We start from the raw sequence: 22974 nt of genomic DNA, 5'->3' as shown, positions 1-22974 counted from the left end.
GCTCTCCGAGGCGCCGCTGAGCCCAACTCCCGCTCTTCTGCTGCAGACCGACGCGGCGGCCTGCCTGAAACACTGACCGGCAGAGGAGCAGGACCAGACCGCGGAACCCGAAAGCAAGGCCTGAATATTAGCAGGGCCGGTGGAACAACGCAAGCAGCGGCGCGACCGAAGTAGAAAGTGGCTTGCTCATGTATTTATTTACATACGTACAGACCCCAGTTTGGTGTCGTGGTTAAGGGTGGCAGGACTCTAATCTGGAGAGCCGGGTTTGATTCCCCACTCCTCCGCTTGAAGCTGGCAGGGTGGCCTTGGGTCAGTCACAGCTCTCTCGGAGCTCTCTCAGTCCCACCCACCTCACAGGGTGTTTTCTTGTGGGGATAGTAATGACATACTTTGTAAACCGCTCTGAGTGGGCATTAAGTTGTCCTGAAGGGCGTATATATATTATTATTATTAGACATAGTCCACTCTCCCAGCAAGCAGGCTCAGAGGGGATGACAACATTTCAATCTACTTCAAAATTTCCATTTAAAAACCATAAAACATACAATTCAGCAGTAAAGACATCACTAAGCGACCCAGCCCCAATAAAACATTCCTAAAACATTTCTATGGGTGGGAGGTGAGGGATAGCGATGTTCCCGCAGATGGAAAAAGAGAAAGTAAGGTGGGAAGAGCAAAATAAAAGCACACAACTCCCCATCCGCATTAACTGTTGTTCCGGATTGTGGCCTGAATGTCAAGGCAGAGAATAAGCAATAAAGAATCCAAGCTGGATTCTTCAGACGGCCCCTGGTTCAAGCCCTGACCCCTCCTCCAAAGAGAGGCCCCTTCTTCTGCTGTAGGGCACATTTCCAGCTGTCGATCTTCTTTCATTTTGCTGCGCTGGATTTTATTGTGTCTCCAGAGCTGTGGTGTTGTCCGATTTCTCTCTCTACAGTTGTGAGATGACTTGGGACAGTATTGCATTATTTTGGGATGATATAATGTGTTGGGACACATTATCTGTTGGCTGCACAACCCCGTTGTTGTTTCATTGTCTACTGCTGTGACGCCATTTTTCTTCATCGTATCCACATCTGTATCCATGCCTAATATGCTTTGATCAGTCAGATTTTGCTAATCCGAGTCCTCACACATTGCCCATTTGATGTTTCATCTTAATGTACAATGTGCTTATTAAATGTCTCCGGTTACTGATTACAAACTGCGCAATCCATTTTGAATCTTGGTGAGAAAGGCAGACTATAAATACAGTAAAAAAAATTACTTCCAACACCTCATATAGAAATTCTTTAAAACCGAGACCTTTATTCACAGCCTGCCTTTCTCATGGGGACGCACTTCATAAAAGAAGCAGGTACAACTGAGGCCTTCCTTTGCCAGGGGGGTTCTGCTGACAACCAACCCATCCTGGGAGTGCAGCACAGACGCCAGTTTATTTTATCCCTCCTGAAGAAGGACTTTGCTGGGTTGGAATAAAAACCCAACGTGGCTCTCTTGCCAAGACCACGGCAATACAGCCCGGAAAACCCACAACAACCATAGTGGCTCTCTTTGTTTGGAATCTTTCTCCATCCCCAGATGCACCAATTAGTTGGAATCATAGCAGGTTTCTTCTGGCTGTGGTCTGGGAAACGCCTGGAGATTTGCAGGGAGTGTGTGTTATAGGGGAGAGATTTCACCCCCAGTCTGTTGCATGCCCTACAGTTTGCCCTCAGAAGCAGCCAAGACCCGAGGACCCCCACCAGGGCTACGCAAGAAGCCGCATGCTTCCAGCTCGGTTTGTTTAATATCCAGCCAAAGAAGCCAGGCGGAAAACTCCTATTTCCTCCGAGGGTTCCTGTCCAATTCCTCAATTCTAATGACACGGTGGGGGTGGAGAAAGCGTGACACACAGCAGAGTGAGTGGCATGGAAGGAGAATGCACATCTGGAGGGGGGGCAGGAAGCACAGAGAGGAGTACGCAGAGGCATAGTTCAGACCAACTTTGCCGCCCTGCTAAGACTGACCAGACAGGCAGAAGTTTCTTTACTGAGCTTTTCAATTCTGGGGCATTGCTGCACTCACATAAAAGAGTAAAGAATCCAGTAGCACCTTTAAGACTACCCAACTTTATTGTAGCATAAGCTTTTGAGAACTACAGCTCTCTTTGTCAGATGCATCAGCTTTCGAGAACCACAGCTCTCTTCGTCAGATGTATCAGCTTTCGAGAACCACAGTTCTCTTCATCAGATGCATCAGCTTTCGAGAACCACAGCTCTCTTCGTCAGATGCATCAGCTTTCGAGAACCACAGTTCTCTTCATCAGATGCATCAGCTTTCAGGAACCGCAGCTCTCTTTGTCAGATGTATCAGCTTTCGAGAACCACAGCTCTCTTCGTCAGATGCATCTGACAAAGAGAGCTGTGGTTCTCAAAAGCTTATGCTATAATAAAGTTGGTTAATCTTAAAGGTGCTACTGAATTCTTTACTATTTTGCAACTACAGACTAACATGGCTAACTACTCTGGATCACTTAAAAGAGAAAACCTTGAGGCTGGTTTTTCGTGCCATCAACAGGCCAAAAAATGACCACTGTGGTTTATTAAATTGTAGGTTGTCTCACAAATATGTCCAGAGTTACATGTTTCCAGAGGGGTAGAACTCAGTGGTAAGACTCTCATGTGCCCCTCAAAGAAGGCCTTTGTAGGAGAAAGGCAAGTAAAAGGCCAGCCTGGGCCTCAGGAATATACGGAGGCCATCAGGTGGAAGAGGAAAAAGGGTGCTGGAAAATGTGGGAGGGAGGAGAGCGCTCCCCCCCCCCACCCCTCGGCGTTCTCTCTTCATTATTCATGTCGTCTCGATAGCCTTTCCCAGAGACCTTGCAGTTAGCAGGCCAAAGACCCGAGGGGGCCAGGAGAGCTTGCAGCATCCCCAACTCAACCCCACAGCCTAAACATTTAATCTATGGAACTCACTGCCACAAGTTCAGCAACTAGCCCTAAGAAGGGTTTATTGGAGCCTTGGGGAAAGGATTGAACAAATGGAAAACAAATTATTCCAGAGGGGGGCCGTGCCAGGCAACACAAACTACAAACTACAGTCCGCAGACTCCTGGAAGGCAGACCAAACGCAACCTCCAAAAGCCATTAATGGCTGCTAAACATAACAACTAAAGATGGAGCCTCCATGTCACAAGGCAGTGTGCGCCGCATTTCGATGCCCAGCACATCAGCATCCTGCAGGCTTCTGGCAAGCAGCACAGATGCCGCTGAACAAGACAGACCTTGCCGGTTCCTCCCGGGGCACCCAGAACTTCGGCCACACTGGACTCGCACCACGGCCCGTTTACCAGAAATGTGCCGCATCTCACTTCTGCTCTGCCTAAAAGCGGTTAAGTGGCTTGGCTCCCAATCAGCGCACTGCTAGTTCGACTCCCACCAAAGCCATGAGCTCCGCAGGCGGCTTTGGGTCAGCCGGTCCTCTCCACCCATTGTGGAGAGGTTAACACTGACCTTGTTATTGATTATGTTATTTATTTATTAAGTTAACCTGTTCCAAGTCCTTCCTTCTGTGAAAGCAACGCAGCCACAATATTCCACCTTAAGAGTAGCTGCCAAAACTTCTGGCACCCAGAGACAGGGACCCAAACACACACAGTAGCTGCAACATTTACCCCTTCGCAGCGCAGAGACCAGGAGAAGCCCCGTCAGTGTCCCTTTTTTGTATGCAGCAGTAGCAGAGTGCCCTCAAGTCATAGCTGACTGATGGCGACCCCTGGTGGGGTTTTCATGGCAAGAGACGAGTAAGAGTCGGTTTGCCATTGCTGGCCTCTGCCTTTGCATATGCAGGGAAGTAAGATGTGAACTAGACGAGCACGCAGGAGTCTTCCCCCCCCCCCACAACACTGCACACAAAACTGCCCCTCCCCATTTGCATTTCTGCCAATACAAGAGGCTCCATCTGACCTTTAGTGTGGGAACGTCCTGGGCAGCCCCCAGAGGCCAGCGTCTGAGGCGAGGCTGCTATGCACAGCAACCGAGCAAGCATCCCTCTCGCTCCCTCCGACGGTGCCAGTAAATTCTTCTGCCCAAACGACATCATCCCTTTGCTATGGAACCCCAAACGGTGCTCCAGCCTTGGGGTGGGCTGTCCGGAGCTGGACAAGAGGCGCATTCATGACTGCGCCGGCACATGGGCCGGAGGGCTGGTCCCTCTCGGAAAGGGGCAGGGAGGGCTGCAGCCCCTTCTCCACCACCACCACCCCTGCATCCTCCATGGCTTCTCTCATCCAGGGCCAAGTGTGTATCCTGCATAACCACAACCATGTCTCACAACAACCCCACCTCACAGCCCGAGATCATTTTTAATTCTTCTGTTCCCAGTTCACATGGAGGTGGCTGTGGAGGGAAGCTGGAAACATACAGGCAAAATCTGAGAAGCCCGTCTAGGCAAGGCTCCAGGCATTCTCGGGACGGGATTCCAAGATCCTGCAGGGAATCCTTGCTTGGAGGGGTGGGGGGGGTGGGATTCTTCCTCTGGCCTTTCCTACTGAAATGCCCTTGGGAAGCAGCCTTAGGGGAAAAAAACATCCCCCTGCCCTTCCCGCCGAGACTGCCAAAGGCTCTTCAGGGGTTCAAGCTCTGTAGCCAGCCCTGCCCTAGACGGGCAGGTGCCCTCACTCCCTCTAAATTAGCACAAAGCAACATTAAGAACATGGGCTTAATTGGCATAATTTATTCCAAAGCCCTCGTTTGGGCCAAGGAGGTTTGCCTTGCGCTGGGGGGTACAAAGCCTTTCCCCTTCTCACCTATGTCCACCTAGGACGGGGGCTGTTCCATTCCCGGGTGGGTCTTCAGCCAAATCTTTTAGGATGCCCAGGGTAAGGCCGATCGCCACTTTGGGGCCAGGTAGCAATTTTCCCCAGGCCAGTTTGGCTAGGGATCCTGGAGGTCTTTGGAGCAGGGGTCACTGGGGTGTAAGGGGGGGGGGTAGTTGTGAATTTCCTGCATTGTGCAGGAGGTTGGACTAGATGACCTTGGAGGTCCCTTTCAACCCTATGATTCTCTATGATCTCACGGAAGGAGATGAGAAATGGGGGGGGGGTCCCACAAAGAGGCCCCAAGTCTCCCTCTGTTACTTTCTCCAGCAGCAACCAATAGGGACGCTGCCACTGAACACATGGAAGCTCCGCTGAGCCATCATGGCCAATCCTCTATGAATGCGTCTCATACCCTCGTGGCACCTCTGCACCGCTTCAGGCCAAAGGAAGTGCACGTGTGCCTTCGCCCCCTGCTCTGGAGGGGCTGATCCTCTCCTCCACTCGGATGGTCGAGTCCAGAACGGAAGGCTGCCTGACTGCCTCCCCCTTGCACGTGCACGGGGCAGGGCTCAAAGGGAGCAGGCTTAACTTTCCGAGCTGCTCTGCAGAAAACTTCAAAGAGCCCCACCGGGCTGAGTCATACCTGGGAGCGAGCAGCCTCCGCAGCCGTAGAGAAAAAGTTTCCTGCTCTCATCTGCCGCCACAGAATACCTGACGATACAGGGGTGAAAACACACCAGTAGGAGAAATACAAATAGGCAGAAATAAATACAGAAAGTCAAATCAACGTGTAATGGTTGTAACGGAGCAAATCCCTCCTACAAATCCAAAAGTCACAATACAACGAACCAAGTAATGAAAATCAATCCTGAACAGGAATGCGTCCAACAGGTGTTACAAACTGGAAAGGTGCAGCAACACAGCATTCAGGAAGAAATCCCTCAGGTAAGCTTCCAGAGCAATATATAAAGGTAAGTATAGAACAAGTGTAAATGTTCATATTTCTTTGTTAATTAATCGCAGGTGGAGCCGGTGGAGGCGGCACGGCAAGCAGCGGACCCGCGTCGCCCGACATACAGCGCCGGCTTGAATCCCATGTTCTGTGGGAGCTCTCTCTTCCGGGGCAAAGGTAACTTCCACCAGACTGGGGAAACATTAATTTACAAATAAATATAACAAGTATCATAAATACTATAAACAGCTGAGTTGATCACATAATAAATACTTAATAAATATTCTAAAACCATCTTACTAAAAAGTCAGAGAGTTAATAATTCACGGCACCATCAGGCTCAACAGTCCAGCCCGGCGTCCTCACGCACAGTCCACTTGTTAACAGCAGGAATATAAAGACTCCGCTTCATTACTTGGTTCGTTGTATTGTGACGTTTTGATTTGTAGGAGGGATTTGCTCCGTTACAACTATTACACATTGATTTGACTTTCCATATTTATTTCTGCTTATTTGTATTTCTCCTACTGGTGTGTTTTCAACCTCTGGATCGTTCGCTCCGAGTGGGGGTCCTCTCTCCTTTTTGCAGCCGCAGAATACCCGGCACCCAAATGGCATCTGTTGGAGCTGCCCCAAAGCGGGGTGCCTCCGCCCCCCCCATCAGCGAAAGGCTTCCAAGCAGGGGCTCCTCAGCCCTTGAGATCTCCCCACCCCTCCCTCAGTGGGGGGGGGGGGTCATGGTGGTGCAGGAGGCATGCTCCAGGCCAAGGGCCAGAGGCCGAGCAAGCAAGCCCTGCTCTGGCTTGGGCAGGGGCCTCGACTCGGGTCAGGCGGGGCCAGCCGGGGGCTCCACTGGTCCGATCCAGCAAGGTGGCTGTAGAAGCAGGCAAGCAGCCCTGGGGGCGGATTGAGGCAGAGCGCCCAGGGGACTGATGAAAAATACTCAGTGCTTTATTTCAACTTGGGGGAGAAAACACAATGAAAATATACATCTGGCCATACAGTTTCTCTCACACACACACCTCCACAGAGCAGCACACCAAAGGGCACACCGGGCAGACGCCGCGGGGATGCGTGCACCAGGAAGCAACTGGGAGCGGGATGGGGAGGGTGGGAGAGGAGCGGGGCTCTTTAAACGGAGCAACTCAGTGCGGCCCAAAAGGTCTGGCTGGGATGCAAAAGCAAGCCACGGAAAAGATTTCAGTGCAAGGCAAGGCGCCTGACTCTCCGCAGGAGCGCCAGACCCCAGGGCTCACCCACAGGTCTCCCAAAACAGGCATTCCTGCTTCCCTCCCCCCCTCGCCTTGGACCCAGCTCTCCACCTGGCTTTCCCACCAAGAGACCCTGAGACCCTTACAGGAGTTTGCTGGGACAGGAGTCTGATCCTACCAGCTCTCCTGCCAGTGAGGCCAACACCAGATGGGCCTTGGGGGATGCCGGCAAGGGAGCGCCTCTCCAGCCCAGCCAAGGGTTTCATGCTCCTTTGCTTCAGGAACAAGGGAGAGGCCTGGGCTGGGAGCCAGCGGCCTTGGCCAAGGGCATGCGTGAATGCCACGGAGTGGATCCAAAGGGTCACGGTCGCTACTGCCCTCGATTCGGCCTCCTGTTGCACGCACCCCAGTTGTGCCTGTGGGTGTAGGCCTGCCTCTCCCCCACCCCCTGCCTAGCCCCAACCACCCGAGGCTCAGCGCGTGAGAGGCTAATGCCCCATCCGGCAGGGCTCACGGCAATCTTTAAAACACTCAAAGTAAACTGTATAAAACGATCGGTCCCTCTCCCACTGTCTGGGATCCTTCCCAGAGTCGCAGGGGGACAGACCAGGGAGCAAACGGTGTTTTGAACTCGCCCCCCTCTGTAGCGCAGATGTCTCCACACACAAAGTCAGTGCAGAAGTCTGGGGGGGGGGGGGTGCAGCTGCTTTCCTTCAAGCAGCCCCTCCCTCCCAAATCTTTACAAAGGGCTCCTTTGGTTTGGCACTCTGCCCCCCAGTTGGGCAACAGACTGGAAAAAGAAGAAAGCTGGCCAGAGGGAAAGGGAGAAAGGGCGGAACACTCTGGGTGGAAGGAGGTCGGGCTGCAGTTTCCCAAGGCCAGGGAGACAAGCCTCACACACACACACCCCGGCTGAGCAGCTGCAACCACCGACCGCTACTGCCAAGCCCCAGGTCAGTGCAGCCACAAACGTCCCTGGCCTGAGCTGGCCAGCAAGGAATCTCCTGTTCTACAGGCGCATCGGGGTTGGGGGGAGCAGCAATACTCCCCCCCCCCCTGCGAGTTCTCCCATCCTGGGTAAGCAGCAGCAGCAGCAGGCAGGCCGGGCTCTTCTCTCTTCTTGTTCCATTCGAAGTGTCCCAACGGTCCAAAGAGCAGCTGGGCTCGGCATGCCATTTGGTGGGTAGCCAGACGCAGTGGGCCACGGCCCTGTGCCCTTTTCTGGGTAGGAACCTTTGCAGCCTCTGCCACACGCCTCCATCTGAGGGGTGCACCGGCGCCCCTCTGGAAGATCAGCTGCTTGCTGCAGGCTGGGGCTCCTCTCAGGGGACTTCCATCAGGTCCGTCGGTGAGCGGGGAACCAGGGCGAGGCCTCTGCTAGAAGCGCTTGTCCTCTGGTTGGGAACTGACCACCAGCTCCTTGTTGCCAAAGTCCCACCAGGCCGTCATGTGGAATGCCATGTTGGAAAGGACCACCAGGTACTCCAGCAAGGCGAAGATTGTGTAAACTGGGAAAGGGAAGATGCAGAGGGTGAAGGAACAAAGGAGACGGAGGCTCAGTGCTAGAACAAGTCCGAACTCTGCGCCAGCCACCATAATCCCGCCACCTGAATAGATGACATGAGCTCCATACATGCTCCGTTCAGATAATTTACCCGGGGGAGGCCCCCCCACTCCTGTCCTTCATACAGTTCCGCAGACACTGGACTTGGTCTTTTGAACCTTCTCCCATCATCCCCAAGGACTGCAGAATTTTTCCCTATGAAAGGCGAACCTCGGCAGGTCGAACCCAACGCCCATCACACAACAGCGGACAGTCTGGAGGCTCAGGGCCTCCACGGCTGCGCACTGACAGCTCTGAGCACGAGCAAAGCTCTTTGCATCTTCTGCAGCTGCTGGCCCCTCCAGAAGTTAACCAAGCGCAGGATATGCCATTTGCCATAAGGACTAGCAACTTGGATTTCTTGGGGGCAGGCGAGGAACACGGCTCCGGGTTTTGCTGGCTATGCTCCATAGGATGTGCCGCCTTCATATCCCCTGAACACAGCCCAGGTTAAAACCAGCCAGGAGGAGGCAAGCCCGGGCCTGCTTCCTTCCCCTGACAGGGCTTGTTACCGGGCTACCTGCCCTTGGCACCGCAGGGGCCGCCGTCAGACACCCCTGGGCTCAAAAGCCAGCCAGATCTCTTCGTAAAGTCATGGCTTCTGGTTGTGGAAATAAGCCTGAAAATGGTGATGGCTCCCCACCCCCTAGCGGGAAGCTCCTGCCCCCCAAATCATTTAAGAGAGAATAAGGGGCAGGAACACGGGCCTGCCTTCCGGGCTGCTGAAAGCATCTCTAAGCACACCCAGGGAGCACTCCCAGCTGGAACGGAACTGCCCCGTGCCTCTTACCTCCAGGCTCACAGTACCAGTTGTGTCGGAAGTAGAAGCACACGGCCACCAGGAAGGCGAGCAGGTTGAAGAGGAAGAGCCACAGCTTCCACTTGTAGGACTTGCGCTCCTGCAAGAGGGGAGGGGGAGCGGTGAGGTCACCCCCCTGCCAGGGCCAGCTCCCTGATCTTGCCACGCACGGCCCACCCCGGCAGCCAGAAGGCCGGTTCCGCCCGGCTCTCCCTGGAGTTTTGCCTGGGCCAGAGCTCACCCTGAGGGAGCACGGACAGAAGAACACACCTCACATGCTCAGGGGAGGCACAGGGGAGCTGGGAGGCGGCAGGAAGTCTGCCAGCCTCCGAGTGGGGCTTGGACTTCTGCCAGAATTCCAACTGACCTCCAGATCTGCGAAAACAGCCGCTCCGGAGGGTGGCCTCTATTGCATCTCATCTCCATCGAGGTCCCCCCCTCCTCAAGCTCCATCTCCCCCAGGGCTCTGCCCCCAAACCTCCAGGAACTGGCAACCATAGGTGGCATGGACTCTGAGCAGGGCAAAAGGACTCGGCACTCTCCAAGCCAGCCGGCAGGTCAGGCCCCGAAGAAATAGCACCGTGCAAGCAATCAAGCCCGAGGGCTCCCAAGGGCGCCCCCCCCCGGCCCACCTGGCCGCAGCCCTTTCAACCGCTGGCCTCCCAAATCAGGGGTGCGTTGCTGGGTGGAAGGAAAAGAAGAAAGACCCAGCAGAGTTGCCGGGATTCTTTTCCTTTTTTAAAAAATAGCATTTCCATTCTGCTTCCCGCTCAGGCATCTTATCCTTTACAAGAACTAGCCGGTCAAATGTTTTGTTCATTCTGATTTCATCCCTGCCCTTTCTCAAGGGCCACCAGCACGGCCCTCCTTAAAGCAGCTCCGCCCAGAAAGCGCCTTGGGTGCAGAGACCCTCACCTTGCCCAAATTAACCCAGCCAGAATTAGAACTCGTGTCTGCCCTAAGCTCCATCTCGCACTCGAGGCTGCCAGCTCAGGGCCAGCATTTAAAACACTCGCAGTTGGGAAGCCCCTCCCCGCCTCCCCTGCCCGCCCAGGAGCAGGAAACTACGGCTGCAGAGGAACTGCCAGGAACGGCTCCCAGCCGGGGGAAAGCAGCACAGAGGGGGAGGGCCTCCTCCCTGGGCTCTGAGCAAGCGTGCCACCAGTCGAGAGACTTCCTCCTCGAGCCCCAGTGTCGGGGAGGGAAAGGGCCCCATCCACCAGGGTCTGCCAGCTAGAGGACTGACCCAGCGGCAAGTGGAGCCCGTTGTGTCTGTGCACCCCCTTCCCTCCCAAGGCAAGAGCGGCATTTGCCAGCCCTTTGGTAGCAGACGATGGGCTTCTCACACGGTGATGGCGCAAACACCTGAGTGCTGCTGGGGGAAAAGCTGCCAAGCATTGCTAGGAGTCCGAAGAGAGCTGTGGTTCTCGAAAGCTGATGCAACTGACGAAGAGAGCTGTGGCTCTCGAAAGCTTCTGCTACAATAAAGTTGGTTAGTCTTAAAGGTGCTACTGGACTCTTTACTATTTTGCAACTACAGACTAACCCGGCTAACTCCTCTGGATCAATGATCAGTATTTGTGGGAGATCCAAAGGTCAAAGATGGATTTCAGCGGAACCCGGACTGCTTTTGCTGCCAAAAGGAAAACTGGTTCTTGCCAGAACGCAGCCCTTTGCCAGCCATGGAAAGAAAAGCCCCTTTTCGTTAAGATGAGCAGAGAAAACAGAGGAGAGGGAGGGCTGGTGCCTCCATGGGACCTGCATGGCTTAGGGTGGGGGGGCAGGCTCTTGCTAGCCCCGCCCCAAGCGTCCGCCTTCAGGCCTGCAATCCAAGCCACACGTCACTCAAAGAAGTGCTGTCACTAGTGGAATTTCACTAAAAAGGGCCTCCCCCCCCACGCACACACACACACCCACGCAGGCTGCTGACTGTGGAGGAGGCCTGCTGGTTCCCCCTCGAGAGCCGCCAGCCCCAGCAAGGGCTGGAAAAGCACGAGTCATCGCTTTGGTGGGTTTCCTGACTCAGCGTAATTGAGGGCAATGGAACGCACCAGCCGCAAAAGAATTGGGGGGGGGCACGGCATGGCGGGCAGGTCAGGAAGGAGGGGAGAACCGAGGGGTTGTCCTCCCCACACCCCCACCCAGCTACGGCAGGGGGTGGGGCAATGCTTCCTTCTCCCCCCCCCCCGGAAAGCCTCCAAGAGCCCCCCTCGTAAACGTTCTGGAGGGAGGAGGGGCTGACACCCACTGCAAGGGGAAGCTTCTCCTCCCCCCTCCCGAAAAAGCTGCTGAAAGGGGCAGAAAACTCCAAACCACAGCAAGGAGGTCCCCGTCCCAGCAGCCGCTTCCAGGGCTTTCCTCCTGGACAAATAAATGCAAGACTCCCCAGGCTGGGTGGGGGTGGGCAGAGGCATGAAGAGCAGGAGCGGCTTCAGGGGGAGGAGAGCAAAAGAGCTTGCGGCCGGGGGGGGGGGGGGGATCCCTGCTCAGCCATGGAGCTCCCTGGGGGGGGGGGCTGTGGGCCAGCTCAGCCTACCTCACAGGGCTGTTGTGAAGATAATACAGGGAAGGAAGAAGCCAGGCTGCTGCCCTGTGCTCCCGGGGGCAGAGAAAGAGGGGTGGGATGGAATATATTAAAAGCTCTCCCATGTCTAAGGGGGACAGCCGGCCAACAGCTCCTAAAAGCTGGGTGCGAACCCTAGCCTTGCCCTGGATCATGACCCTCACAGTAGCCTCTTCTGCGGCTGTTTTTTAGTATCTTGTGAGCCCACCCTTCGCTCCAAGCAGCGCAGGGAAGCATCCAAGCTTTTCCCTGCCTCATTCTATCCTGCCAACAACCTTATGGAGTTGGCTAGGTAGAGGGAGAAAGAGGGGCGCCAGGTCACCCGGTGTCCTTTGTTCATGGCAGAGTAGGGATTCGAACACAGCCCTCCCAGACCCTACTCCAGTGCTCTAACTACTAAACTCGCGCTGTCTCTCCGTGCCCGCTTGAAGTCCATCTCGGCCTCCTAGGCCTCGCTTCCAGCATGTCTTTCTGCACCATGCAGCTCTTCTGCTGCCTCTCCTCCGGTCTAGGCCTGCCTTTCTCCCCCCCCCCCCGCCCCCCCCCGGCCCCCACCCCCAGCCACCTTCTGCAGCTGAACCTCCTCTGGCCCCCCCCTCCCTGCTGCCCCCCACCCCTGCCCTGCCCTGCCCTGCCCTGCCCTTTGGGCCTGTGCCCCTCCCCTCCCCCACCAACACACACTCAGGGCTCGGCCCAAACTCCACGGCAGGTGTCATCGGGAAGCCCCACCCTTCAGTTCCACATCAGCAGCGGAACTGCCCGGGCGGGCGGGAGGCAGGCAGAGAGGCAGCCTCAGCAGCCACACTCTTACGTAAAGAGCTCTCACAGGAAGCGGCAGCCGCTTCGGCACACCCCCTCACTTTCAGGAGGGTGGGGGTGGGAAAAGTCCCCTTCGGCCTCTGGGGCCCCTCCCCAGGGAGACTGCAGCCCCTCCCTCCACTCCACTCCACTCCACTCCCTGCCTGGCCCACCCGATCTCCCCACAGACCCCTGGCTGCTTCTGCCCCCTTGCCTCCAAGCTACCCTGCCCACGCACGATCCCCCCCCTCACTTGCATACACGCAAAGCAACAGCATGCAGGCGTCCTAATCCAAAGGCCCCCGGACGAAGCTTCTCCTATCAAAGGGACCCTGTGGCACCCCCCACAGATGCTGCACTACTGGCCAACCAAGACTGGCTGGTTAGTCCAAGTGCCTCGGAGCACGTGCAAAAGCTCACACACCTGGGATGAGAGGGCTGAGTTTTGGGGGCAGCAGGTGTGACTTCCAGAGAAGACCAAGTCCCTGTGAGCCTCCTGTTATAGATTCAGCCCCTTCAGCACCAAAAACAACTGACCGGGGCGGCCAAGAAACTCTCCTAGGTTTCAAAACCGGATCCTCTTGCAAAAAGAGTAGGAGCCACGGTCAAACGTGTCCTGCCCTCTGGTGCTAAGCAGGAACACTGCACCTGAGCCCCAAACGGCTTGCGACGCCCAGACAGCCTCTTCTGACAACGTGTGCAGGTTAGAACGGGCCGCTCTCGCTTTCTCCTGATATGCCACCCCAAGGGTCAGAATGAAAGCTGGCCAAGGAAAACCCTTGCTTAGACGCCAATGCTCTGCCCTGGCATGGGCGCAATAACTAACCAGCCCTCCCCAATTCGACAGCAGAGAAGGGTCATCCAAAGAGGCCCCAAACCTCATCCGGCCCTTCTGCATTCGGAAACGACGCACCAGAAAAAAAAGAGAGGAGGGCTGGGCTGTCTCTCCCTCCCCCCAGACCTCCTGGGTAGCCATGGAGAACTGCCAGTGCCATCCTAAGCCCGTCTGCTCAACAGCTGACTTCCAGAAAACTGTTCTTAGGATTGCCCTGTAAGACTGCAGCACTGTGCAGGCAAGAGTCGGTCAGTGCTGTCTATTTGGACTATTTGCCGTTCCGCCTCAGTACGTAAAATGGGAATGGTCGCCGTGCGCTTCACTGGACTGACATGAGAGCAAGCATAAGATGTGAGGAACAGCACAAAGGTTCGAGGAGGCACAACGTGGCACAGAGGCAGGAGTGGACGGAGGAAGCCTGGGTTCTAACCCCTGCTTGGCTATGAAGACCACTTGGGGAGGGGGGGGGGGTCAGGGCACTCTACACACACCAAAAATAAGAGCACCTGGCTTTGTATTACCAACAAAGACAAAATTAAGGGAGTAACGTGCAGAAAACAAGCGTAGCAAATCTGATTCCTCCAGTGTGACAACACGTAATCTTCCTTGAGTCTCAGTGGAAAAGGTAGGCAGGAAATAAATAAGCCCTTTGCTGACCTCTGCGCAACATGGGCTTCAAAAGCACAGAACCCCAACAGCCAACGGACAAGGCCACTGGCCAAGCCCCCGGGCCAATCACCGCCCAAGCAAACCATTAGAAAAGGAACGATATCGTACCTCCGGACTTACTGTGTGTTTCTTCGTCATTCGCCACAAAACACAGGTCAAGAACATGTGACTGAGGGCCGCAGCAATGAAGATGATGAAGGCGTTTTCGTGAATCACTGCAGCGAGACAAGAACGAGCCATCTCAGCATAGAGCAAGGAAGCCGCAGCTGTAAGGAGGGACTGGGGCAGCCGCCCCCTCCAGAATCAGCAAAGGGTCACGGAGGCCGCCCACCAAGACGCCCTCCTGCTCAAGCCATGGGGAACTCAAGAGAGCAGAGAAGTTGAGCTGGCGGAAGCTGAACCGGTGGGCAGTGGAGAAACAGGTGGGAGACATGGCAGGAGCCGGGGCCAGCCAGCTGGCAGTCGCCAAGCCCATGCCAGGCCTCTGAGGGCAGGGTCTGACCACTCCCCCGGCCTCTCATAAAGCCAAGCTGCTTCAGCAACGCTCCCCAACTGTCAAAAGGAAAGAGGAAAGCTGCAAGGAGGACAGGAGAAGGGCCCACCGCACCCGCCACTGACGGGGGTCCTGTCCAGGGAGGAACTTACTGTAGTTTTCAGAGGAGGAAACGTAGGTCAGGAGGAGGAGGGCGACGTTCTCCAGCAGGTTCAGTGCGAAGGCTGCGTTGCACAGACGCGGGTAGCTGGGGCGCAGGCAGTGGCAGCCACGGTAGTGGTTCCAGTAGACAACGGCCACAAGGAAGCGGGGGGCCGAGTGCATCCCGATGCAGAAGCGCCACATGTAGCGCTCAGGGGTTTCCCCACCGATTGCGGCGCTGATGGAAGGGAGGTAGTTGGAGACCTGCCGAAGAAACAGAAACCCTTCTCGCAGCGCGCCACCCGTGCTGGGGCGGGCCTCTCCTGCCCGTGCCCTGCGACCTCCACGTAGCTTTGGGGGCGGCGCCTGCAAGCAGAACGCTCCCAGGCGGCATTTCCTAGCACTCTGCCGCTGGCACGGCGCCTTGTGGGGTTCCACCTCCGTGGCAAAACTAATTCAGTGGTTACTGGTGACAATCTGGGGGTTAGGATCCATTTTTAACAAGCTTTGTATCGATGGCTGAGATTCTAAGGGTTTGCTGAAGTTACTGACGGGCTGGTAAGCTGCTATGACTTTTGAGATAAGGCAAGGAGGAGAGACATGTCTGGGGAAACGCTTAAAGCTGACTTACGCCGCAGTGGGTGGCTGTGGCTTCATGAAAATGGAAGAACAGAGACCAAATCACGCAGAAGAGGAACCCAAAGAGCGGGCAGCACACCGTCCCGACAGCCAGGGTGGTGAAACGGAGCCGGAAGAGCGTCCCATCTCGGTCCAAAGGCAGCGGCACCTGAAGCAACATGCTGTGGAACCTGCATGTGGGGAAAGACAGCACCTCCCCTGAAGTTTAACATGAACCGGGGAGAACGGGGAGCTCGCCCTCTTCCGCACGTGGCTGCGGAGAAAGGGCCAAAAGTGCGCCAGAGGTTTATCTGCTTAGCCAGAAATCAAAGAGGGCTTTTGGCTGACCAAGATTCAAATGCTACGTGCAGCTCTTCTTTGCCCCCCTCCCTGCCTACCCCCGTTTTCATCAACTAAAACAGTTGCTCACAACCTTTCTGATAGCGTGACTCAAGTATTTTCACTCACACTCTTGTCATCCGTCTAGGATCTCAAGTGAGAAATGTGGGCCACGAATGCATGAATGAAGTCCAAATTTACTTCATATGCAGGGCCGTATTATTGGTAAGACTGAGTCGGCTGAAGCCCATCAATTTTTTTGCTCAGGCGCTGCTACCTGCGCCCTGGACTCCAACGGTTAAAGGCACTTTGCACTCTGCGCCGTAGCACTACATGTACGTATATATTTATCCATATATATATACTCTCAAAAGTATACTATATATATTTGCATACATTACTTTAATGCCATATTGCTTATCAGTTCCTTTTTTGTCCACATCTCTATTCCAATACTCAGGCAAGAGTAATAAAAGGTGGGTGCGTGTGCTCGAACGTTCCCACGGGCCGTGGGGACCAGCCCGAACAGTCGGATCTAGGGCTATGTACTGGGGTCCAGTACCTACTGTACCAGGCTCAGGCTGTCAGCTGCAGTGGGGTGAAAGATCGGAGTGCTGGAGGGGGCCCGAAATGCCGGGAAGCCTAGGGGCCTGGCCGTGGGTTAATATGGCCTTGTTCATATGGTGAGTGACCCATCCCCGTCTGGCCGGGGGGGGGGGGGCGTGTTCAGGAGATGTGGGAAGATGTCAGAGGTCAGCTCAACGCGTTACTGTTGTTTTATGGTTTTAATATTTGTATTATATTTTTATAATCTGTTGTACCTCGCCCTGAGCCCACTTGCGGGAAGGGCCAGTTAGAAATGTAATAAATAATAATAATACGTCTCCCACACCAGGCAGAGGGCACTGAGGTAAGAGGCTGGGCTGTTGGAAGAGCAGTGCCAAGACACAGCCTGCATTGGCACCCCCCGCCCCTTCTCTCCCGCTCTCCCTCTTCCAGGCGCTGAACTGCTCCCACCCACTCTCCAACCTCTCCCCGGCTTCTTCCACCTACTATTGTAAAGTTACTACCTGCCAGTCAGCTTTCCTCCTCCTCATTATTGTCGCGAAGCGGAAAGCGAAGGCAAGGATGTGAGAAGCCGGAAGGGAAGAAAAGGAGAGAAAGGGGAGGGTGCCGAGGGCAGCAGCCACCATTAGGGATGGCTGCCCTGTGACCCACTTTCAGAGGCTCTGTGATCCACAGATTGGGAAACACAGAACTAAAAAGAAAAACCTCCCATCACCTCCTCCAACCTGTCACCTCGCCCACCGTGTCGCGTTATAAGATTCTGCCCTATCTGGACACAGCAGCACAAAAGAAACTGGTGTTCGGTGGCACTGCCAAGCGCTGGCAACAGGGGCAGGGGCCGTAGCAAAGGAAGAGGATGTGAGAGGGATGCCCCACAGTCTTCACCCAGCCCTCTGCTTCCCTGGACAACCGAGTGCAGAACTGAGCTTCAGGCAGGGGCAGGGGGGGAGGCTTGGTTAGGGTTGGGCGGAGTATACCCTCCCTTGACCACGTAACCTCAGCCACGCTGTCTCGAGTTACTACGCAGCCTGGAATTCAGGCAGCAGCGGCAGCGGCATCTCAGGCTCCTAACCTCCCCGGACAGATCTGGTTTGTTGGTTCCAGCTCCCCTCCCAGTAACCCCTGCCCAAGAAAGCAGGAAGCAACTGCTGGCAGTCCACGTGTTGCCAGATGTGCCAGATGTCTTATGAACAGTGCCAAGCGTTTGGGGGCACACGCAGGAGAAATCCCCGAGAACGACAGGCAGGCAGTCGCAGACAAAGGCAGGCGTGGGAGAACGTGCCGGCTGGCCGGAGAAAGGAAGGGCTCCTGCTTCTCAGCAAGGTAACGTCAGGTGGGCAGCCGTGTTGGCCTGTAGTAGAAATGCAAGACTTGGGCCCAGCACTACCTTAAAGACCTACAAGATTTCCAGGTAGGAGCTTCTAAGCTCCTTTGTACCTGATGAAGGGAGCTTTGACTCTCTAAAGCTTACACCCTGGAAACGCAGCTGGACTCTAAAGTGCTTCCAGACCTTATCTTGCTCCTCCTCTACCTTGAGCCTCTTCTCAACAAGGGCTACTTGCTTCGGCCCTCCTTACTTTATAGCAACAAGTGAGGAAGACAGAGCATCCCTCCCTCTCCACTGGTCTACCTGGGAGCTTCCCCCCCCCCCCCGCCCTCCACTGGTTTACACTGAAGTTTTCCTTCCTTTCCCCCATACAATAGTTTAGAGTCTTAAGCATATGAGGACCCCACAGCAATTGCAGTCAACAGGTTTTGGCCACATCGCCTTGACTGTGTCCTGCTCCGAACGCCGTTCCCCAGAACTCACCCAGGTTCAGACCGTTCTTTCAGTCTGGCCTGCCCTGAATGACACCCAGCCTGAATTCCTGTCTTTGGTCATTTCTGTCTGCACAGCCATCTGGCCTGAGCCCCAAACTCACCAGTTCACCGAATACTACCACCATCTCCACCACAGAATCACAGGGTCGGAAGGGACCCCCTCCCCGGGGTCATCTAGTCCAACCCCCCGCACAATGCAGGAAATTCACAACCATCTCCCCTCCCCACTTCTCCCGAGACCCCTGCTCCAGGCCCAGAAGCTGGCAAAACAGCTTCACTGACTCACTGGCTGAACTGGCCTGGGGGAAATTGCTTCCTGACCCCAAAGCGGTGATCGGCAAATTACCCTGGGAGTGTAAGAAAGGGCCACAAGAACTAAGCACTGTATGAACCCATGGCCGAGCCCCTAAGCTTTCAGGTATTTCAGGCCCCCTCCGGCACGTCAATCTTTCACCTCACTACAGCTGACAGCCTGACCGTGGTAGGGCAGGTACTAGACCTCAGTACATAGCCCTGTATCCATTTTGAGGGTCTCCTGAAGAATTCTATTCTATCAGCTAGCTAGGGGATGTTATGCCAATATAGATTAAGATCATATGTCCATAATCAATACTGAACAATACTAGGCCTAGCTTCTGTACTCTCTAGATGAACTTTTAAACTTTGCATGAACTTTCAGGGTATTCTTTCTATGTGTAAGGTAATTCAGCAGGTGTGCTTTCATCCTTTGACAATTAATTAAAATAGTGGACTCTACCGAGATTGATGTTCCTCTATCAGAGATTCAACCAATGGTGATCGCCCAACTTAACTACTCTTGACACTTGTTAGAGATTTATAGTTTTCTTTTGCAGTTCTGACTATGATATAATTTTTTAACTAATTGGAAGGCTGTACTATGAAATTATGAATATTCAGTGAAGTGTCAAACCAATCAATATTTGTTTGTGCTATCATGTGAATAGACCCTAAATATTTACATATGATGAGGTATATAATTGCAAACACAGAAAGAATAAGCAGGGTACTGATGGAAGAGATCTCTTGGGAGAATCTAGGTGAGAAACCATTTCTACCTATGTATTTCATAGAAACTTTGAGCAATGTAAACTTAGGATTTATTGAGAAATGTTAGTGAACTTATTTCTTATTGCCTTTCTATGTTCTGTTGTTATAGGATTCATATTAATAGCCATTTATATTTTGATTGCTTGCTTCATTAAAAAACTAGGGTGTATTTTCAATAAAGTGAAATAAACTCTAGATTGGTGTGTGTGTGTTTGATGGGGAGTTGCAAAGCAATATTGAACCCTATATAAATAAATGTACTGATAAACAGCTGGTTCAAAGAACTTATCTGTTTGACAGGTCTAAAGACTAACTGCTTTCGGCTTCCCCGGAGAGAGATCCATCTTTCTCTTGGCAAGTTGAAACTTGGTTTTAGACACGGGAACTGACTCGTTACAGGGAGCAACAGGCCAAGCGAGGGACCGGGAAACCTGTAACACAGCCTTCAAAAGCACGAAGGAAGGGACCCAGGGCTGGTAGGGCAGCAAATCTAGACAGAAGTGTAGGAAAGCATTGCAATGAATGGGACTTCCAAACAAACGAGTCTGTTGTTGAGGCACACTCACTGCGTTATGTTCAGACATGCAACCTTCTCTTAGGGGAACGCTCAGAAGAAAGCTGTTCTTCTTGTCGGCAGCCCAGCCTTACTCCACGCTCCTTAGGACATCGTGAGGTCACTTCCTTCTTCCTGTCTGAAGCAGTTTTTCAACTTCCAAAAAAAAAGAGAGAGAGAGGAGATATTTTTTTAAAAGTAAGTAACACACACTTCGTTCAATAAAGAATACTTGCTGCTCTTTTTTTTTTTTTTGGTTTTTTTTTAATTGATGCATCACTTATTATTACATTTCAATACAGTCACAGTTCTATGATACATCTTTTACCCCTTTTGTAACCCTCCCCCCCGCAAGGTGACCATCCTATAACTACAAATTAAATTTTTAGCCACGAGCACATTTTTTTCAATTTTCCAAATATAGTTGTATTGGCTTCTCCATTATATACCCATTGAAAATATACTTGCTGCTCTTTCAAAAACCGGAAGGCAGGCTGCAACTGGGAATGGGGACCGGCAGAGGAAGGAACAGGACAGATAATCAACCGTCTCCTTGTTTGACTAGCAAGATCGGAGTCCCGTTGTACTCTAGAAACCAACAGGAATCCCGGGGTGAGAGCTTTTCAGAGTCGGAGCTCCGTCAGACCTTGAAAGCTCACACCCTGGGAATCAAGCGGGTCTAGAAAGTGCCACCGGACCCAAATCTTGCTCTTCTAGTGCAAACCAACCCGGCTGGCCTCCTGGAACTCTTCTGTTTAGTTACCCTGTTGCTGGCAATCGAAGCGTAAGGCAAAGCTGGACTCAGCCTGTGTCTGCACATACCTTCCCTGTCTTGCTTTAGACAGCAAGAACCCAGCAGGCGTTGTCTGTGTTTTCTTTAAAAGGCACTTGCTCTTTGCATAACCAGGCAGGTTCAAACAAGGAGCGGCCGGCAACACGTGAGGCTCTGGCGACGGAATGTGCCAATCCCTGCCTGGATCCACTGCACCAGGCATATGGTTGGGACGTGGCTCACGTTCTTCAGCCGGGCCCAGCCCGTTGCTCTTTCTTGACCAGATTGCTCTCCTGCCTTTTCTCCCAGGAACCCAGGCCACGGCTCCCTTTGTCAAGCAAGACTGAGAGCTTGTCTTGTGACCAAGGTCACTTCTCTCCAATCCGGACATAGAAATGCAATTCGGTTGGTCGGCGGCAGGTGTGAACCTGGTGAACTGCCAGGGTTATGAGCTGCCACTCAGTCGACAACTAACTCCACTTAGTGACGAGATCTGAGCAAGGAGGGCTTCTTTCCCAAAGCTAGGAGTCAAACGTGGCTTAGATTCCCAGTTGCCCGAAAGAGAGTATGCCCTCCGCCGACCAAGGTGCCCACACGTCGCGTCCTGGCTAAACGAAGGAGCCAAAGTTGTTGGTCTTGCGTGCCCTGATAATCGTCCGTCTTGACTAAATGTCTTCTGACTGAGCCCCAGTGAGCTTCGAGGCCGAGGGGGGATTCAAACACAGCTCTCCCCAGTCCTGGGCACACACCCTAACTGCATCACCGCTTTGGCTGTCAGCGTGAACTGATTTCCTTTACTTCAAGAGCAGCCAGAATGGCCCCTTGTGGGGCGCATATTCGAGACTGCATCACAGAAGCAACAAGGCTTAAAACCACAACACAGTTGTGCGTCGCACAGCGAGGATGGGGGCCTTGCAGAGAGCAGGTTGGGCTACGCCAGCTGCCTGCATGTCCCGGCACCCTTCTCTGCCACTGCATCCTGCCAGCTCCAGCAGGCCTTGTGGACGGCAGACCCCCCGAGACTCGAACTCTTGCACAGCCCGTCTGGGATGCTCCGTTTGTGCCCGGCCTGCTTGCCAACATCTCCTGCTCCCCCTCTGAGCAGGCAGGTCCAGGGGGCAGCCGTGTGGTCTGCAGCAGAAGAGCGAGATTCGGGTCCAGGAGCCCCTTACAAGGTGTCCAAGGTCCACGCTTCCCAGCCTCAAGGCTCCCCGGCGCTCGGACTCTCGACAGCTCCTACCCTGGAACTCCCGTTGGCTTATGAAGGGGCCACCGGACCGAAACTGGCTCCCCTCTAAGGAGGGGGGTCAGCGGCCTGGAGGAAAAAAGCCCGGTCCAGATTCACGCCCCCCCCTCCCCAGTGCCCTGAAAGGCCCCGGCCGCCCATATCCACACCTGTTGCCAACTGCCAGGGGGCTCTCTCCAGGCCTGTTGGCAACGCTCCATGCGACTGTAGCCCTTGCGCTGCCTCCGGGCGAGGAGGGGCTCCGGCACTAACCGGCAGGGGTCGCGTGTGTGGGGGGGGGCTCTTTGGGCGGACGCCCCCCCACCCAGCTGCCAGCCGGGGCAACGCGCTGCCAGGCAGCCGAGGGACCCCCCCCCCCTCGCCCCCTCTGGCCGCCGCCTCGCGGGCAGGGGAGGGCTGGGGGCGCCGCGCCGCGAGGCTCCCGGGAGAGTCGCCCCCGCCCCCGCCCCGCCAGCCATCCGCGCCCCCGCTCTGCTGCGCGCTCCCGGGAAGGAAGGCGCCAGAGCCGAGGCGGCCCCCGCCGGCCAGCCCTTCTCCGCCCCTCCAAGGCGGCCCGCGCCGGCCCCACTCACCCGCCGCCGCCGCCGCCGCCTCCCCGCCTCGCCTCGCCTCGCCGCCGCCCCTGCCCGCCTCCCGCTCGCCCGCCCGCCCTCCGGCGGCGGCTCCCCGCGCACGCACCGCCCAGGAACGCGCCGACGGGCCCGCGCCAGCCGCGCCCCGGGAGCTCCCCCGCCCGCCCCGCCGGGGCTGCGTCCGGGCGGGTGGCACAGCCTCCCCGCCGGCGCGATCCCGCCGCCCAGCAGGCAGCAGCCCGGGAGAGGCCGGCCCCGTCGCCCGCGCTTTCCAGCGCCATCCGAAGCAGAGTCGCTCCGGATGGATTTCCGGGGGCTTAGACCGGCGTGACTCTGCTTCGGATCGCGCCCTTCTCGGGGACAGCGAGGCGGGAGAGCCCCGTAGGGGACGCGGAGTCTCCTTGGGTCTGGAGAAAGGGGGACGCGCACGCCGGGAATCGGGCGCATCTCCCGGGCGCCGCTGAGCCCGACTCCCGCTCTTCTGCTGCAGACCAACGCGGCGGCCTCCCTGAAACACTGACACGCAATGCAGTAGGAGCAGATTGCGGAA

At 55.1% G+C, this 22974-nt stretch overlaps 1 protein-coding gene across 5 annotated transcripts; it reads right to left on the bottom strand.

Moving 5' to 3' along the window:
* Positions 1-6704: 6704 nt before the first annotated feature.
* On the bottom strand, positions 6705-22452 carry PGAP2 (post-GPI attachment to proteins 2). Of its 5 annotated transcripts, none has more exons than XM_054974159.1 (7): positions 22425-22452; positions 19848-19990; positions 15500-15677; positions 14880-15132; positions 14343-14449; positions 9361-9469; positions 6705-8475 (listed from the first exon to the last, which is right to left on the bottom strand). In XM_054974159.1, exons 3-7 carry the CDS (start codon positions 15665-15667, stop codon positions 8345-8347), a joined length of 768 nt encoding a protein of 255 aa, XP_054830134.1. In that variant the 5' UTR covers positions 15668-15677; positions 19848-19990; positions 22425-22452; the 3' UTR covers positions 6705-8344. The 5 variants fall into 5 exon arrangements, with proteins under 5 accessions (XP_054830134.1, XP_054830130.1, XP_054830135.1 ...); XM_054974155.1 differs by lacking the exon at positions 22425-22452 and adding an exon at positions 20598-22160; XM_054974160.1 differs by lacking the exon at positions 22425-22452 and adding an exon at positions 20598-22160 and having other exon boundaries at positions 14355-14449.
* Positions 22453-22974: the final 522 nt, after the last annotated feature.

Source organism: Eublepharis macularius, chromosome 3 (genome assembly GCF_028583425.1).
Source record: "Eublepharis macularius isolate TG4126 chromosome 3, MPM_Emac_v1.0, whole genome shotgun sequence".
In the NCBI taxonomy this organism is placed as follows: domain Eukaryota; kingdom Metazoa; phylum Chordata; class Lepidosauria; order Squamata; family Eublepharidae; genus Eublepharis; species Eublepharis macularius.
Note: the sequence above shows the minus strand (reverse complement) of the source record. Positions and strands in the feature narration are given on the sequence as shown.

Excerpts from the sequence above, each read along its gene's own strand:
- PGAP2 (XM_054974159.1), bottom strand. The coding sequence starts at position 15,667 with ATGTTGCTTCAGGTGCCGCTGCCTTTGGACCGAGATGGGACGCTCTTC. Across the intron at positions 15,133-15,499 it reads CCACAGCCACCCACTGCGGC|GTCTCCAACTACCTCCCTTC; the intron begins GTAAGTCAGCTT and ends TTTCTTCGGCAG. Across the intron at positions 14,450-14,879 it reads TTCCTCCTCTGAAAACTACA|TGATTCACGAAAACGCCTTC; the intron begins GTAAGTTCCTCC and ends GTCTCGCTGCAG.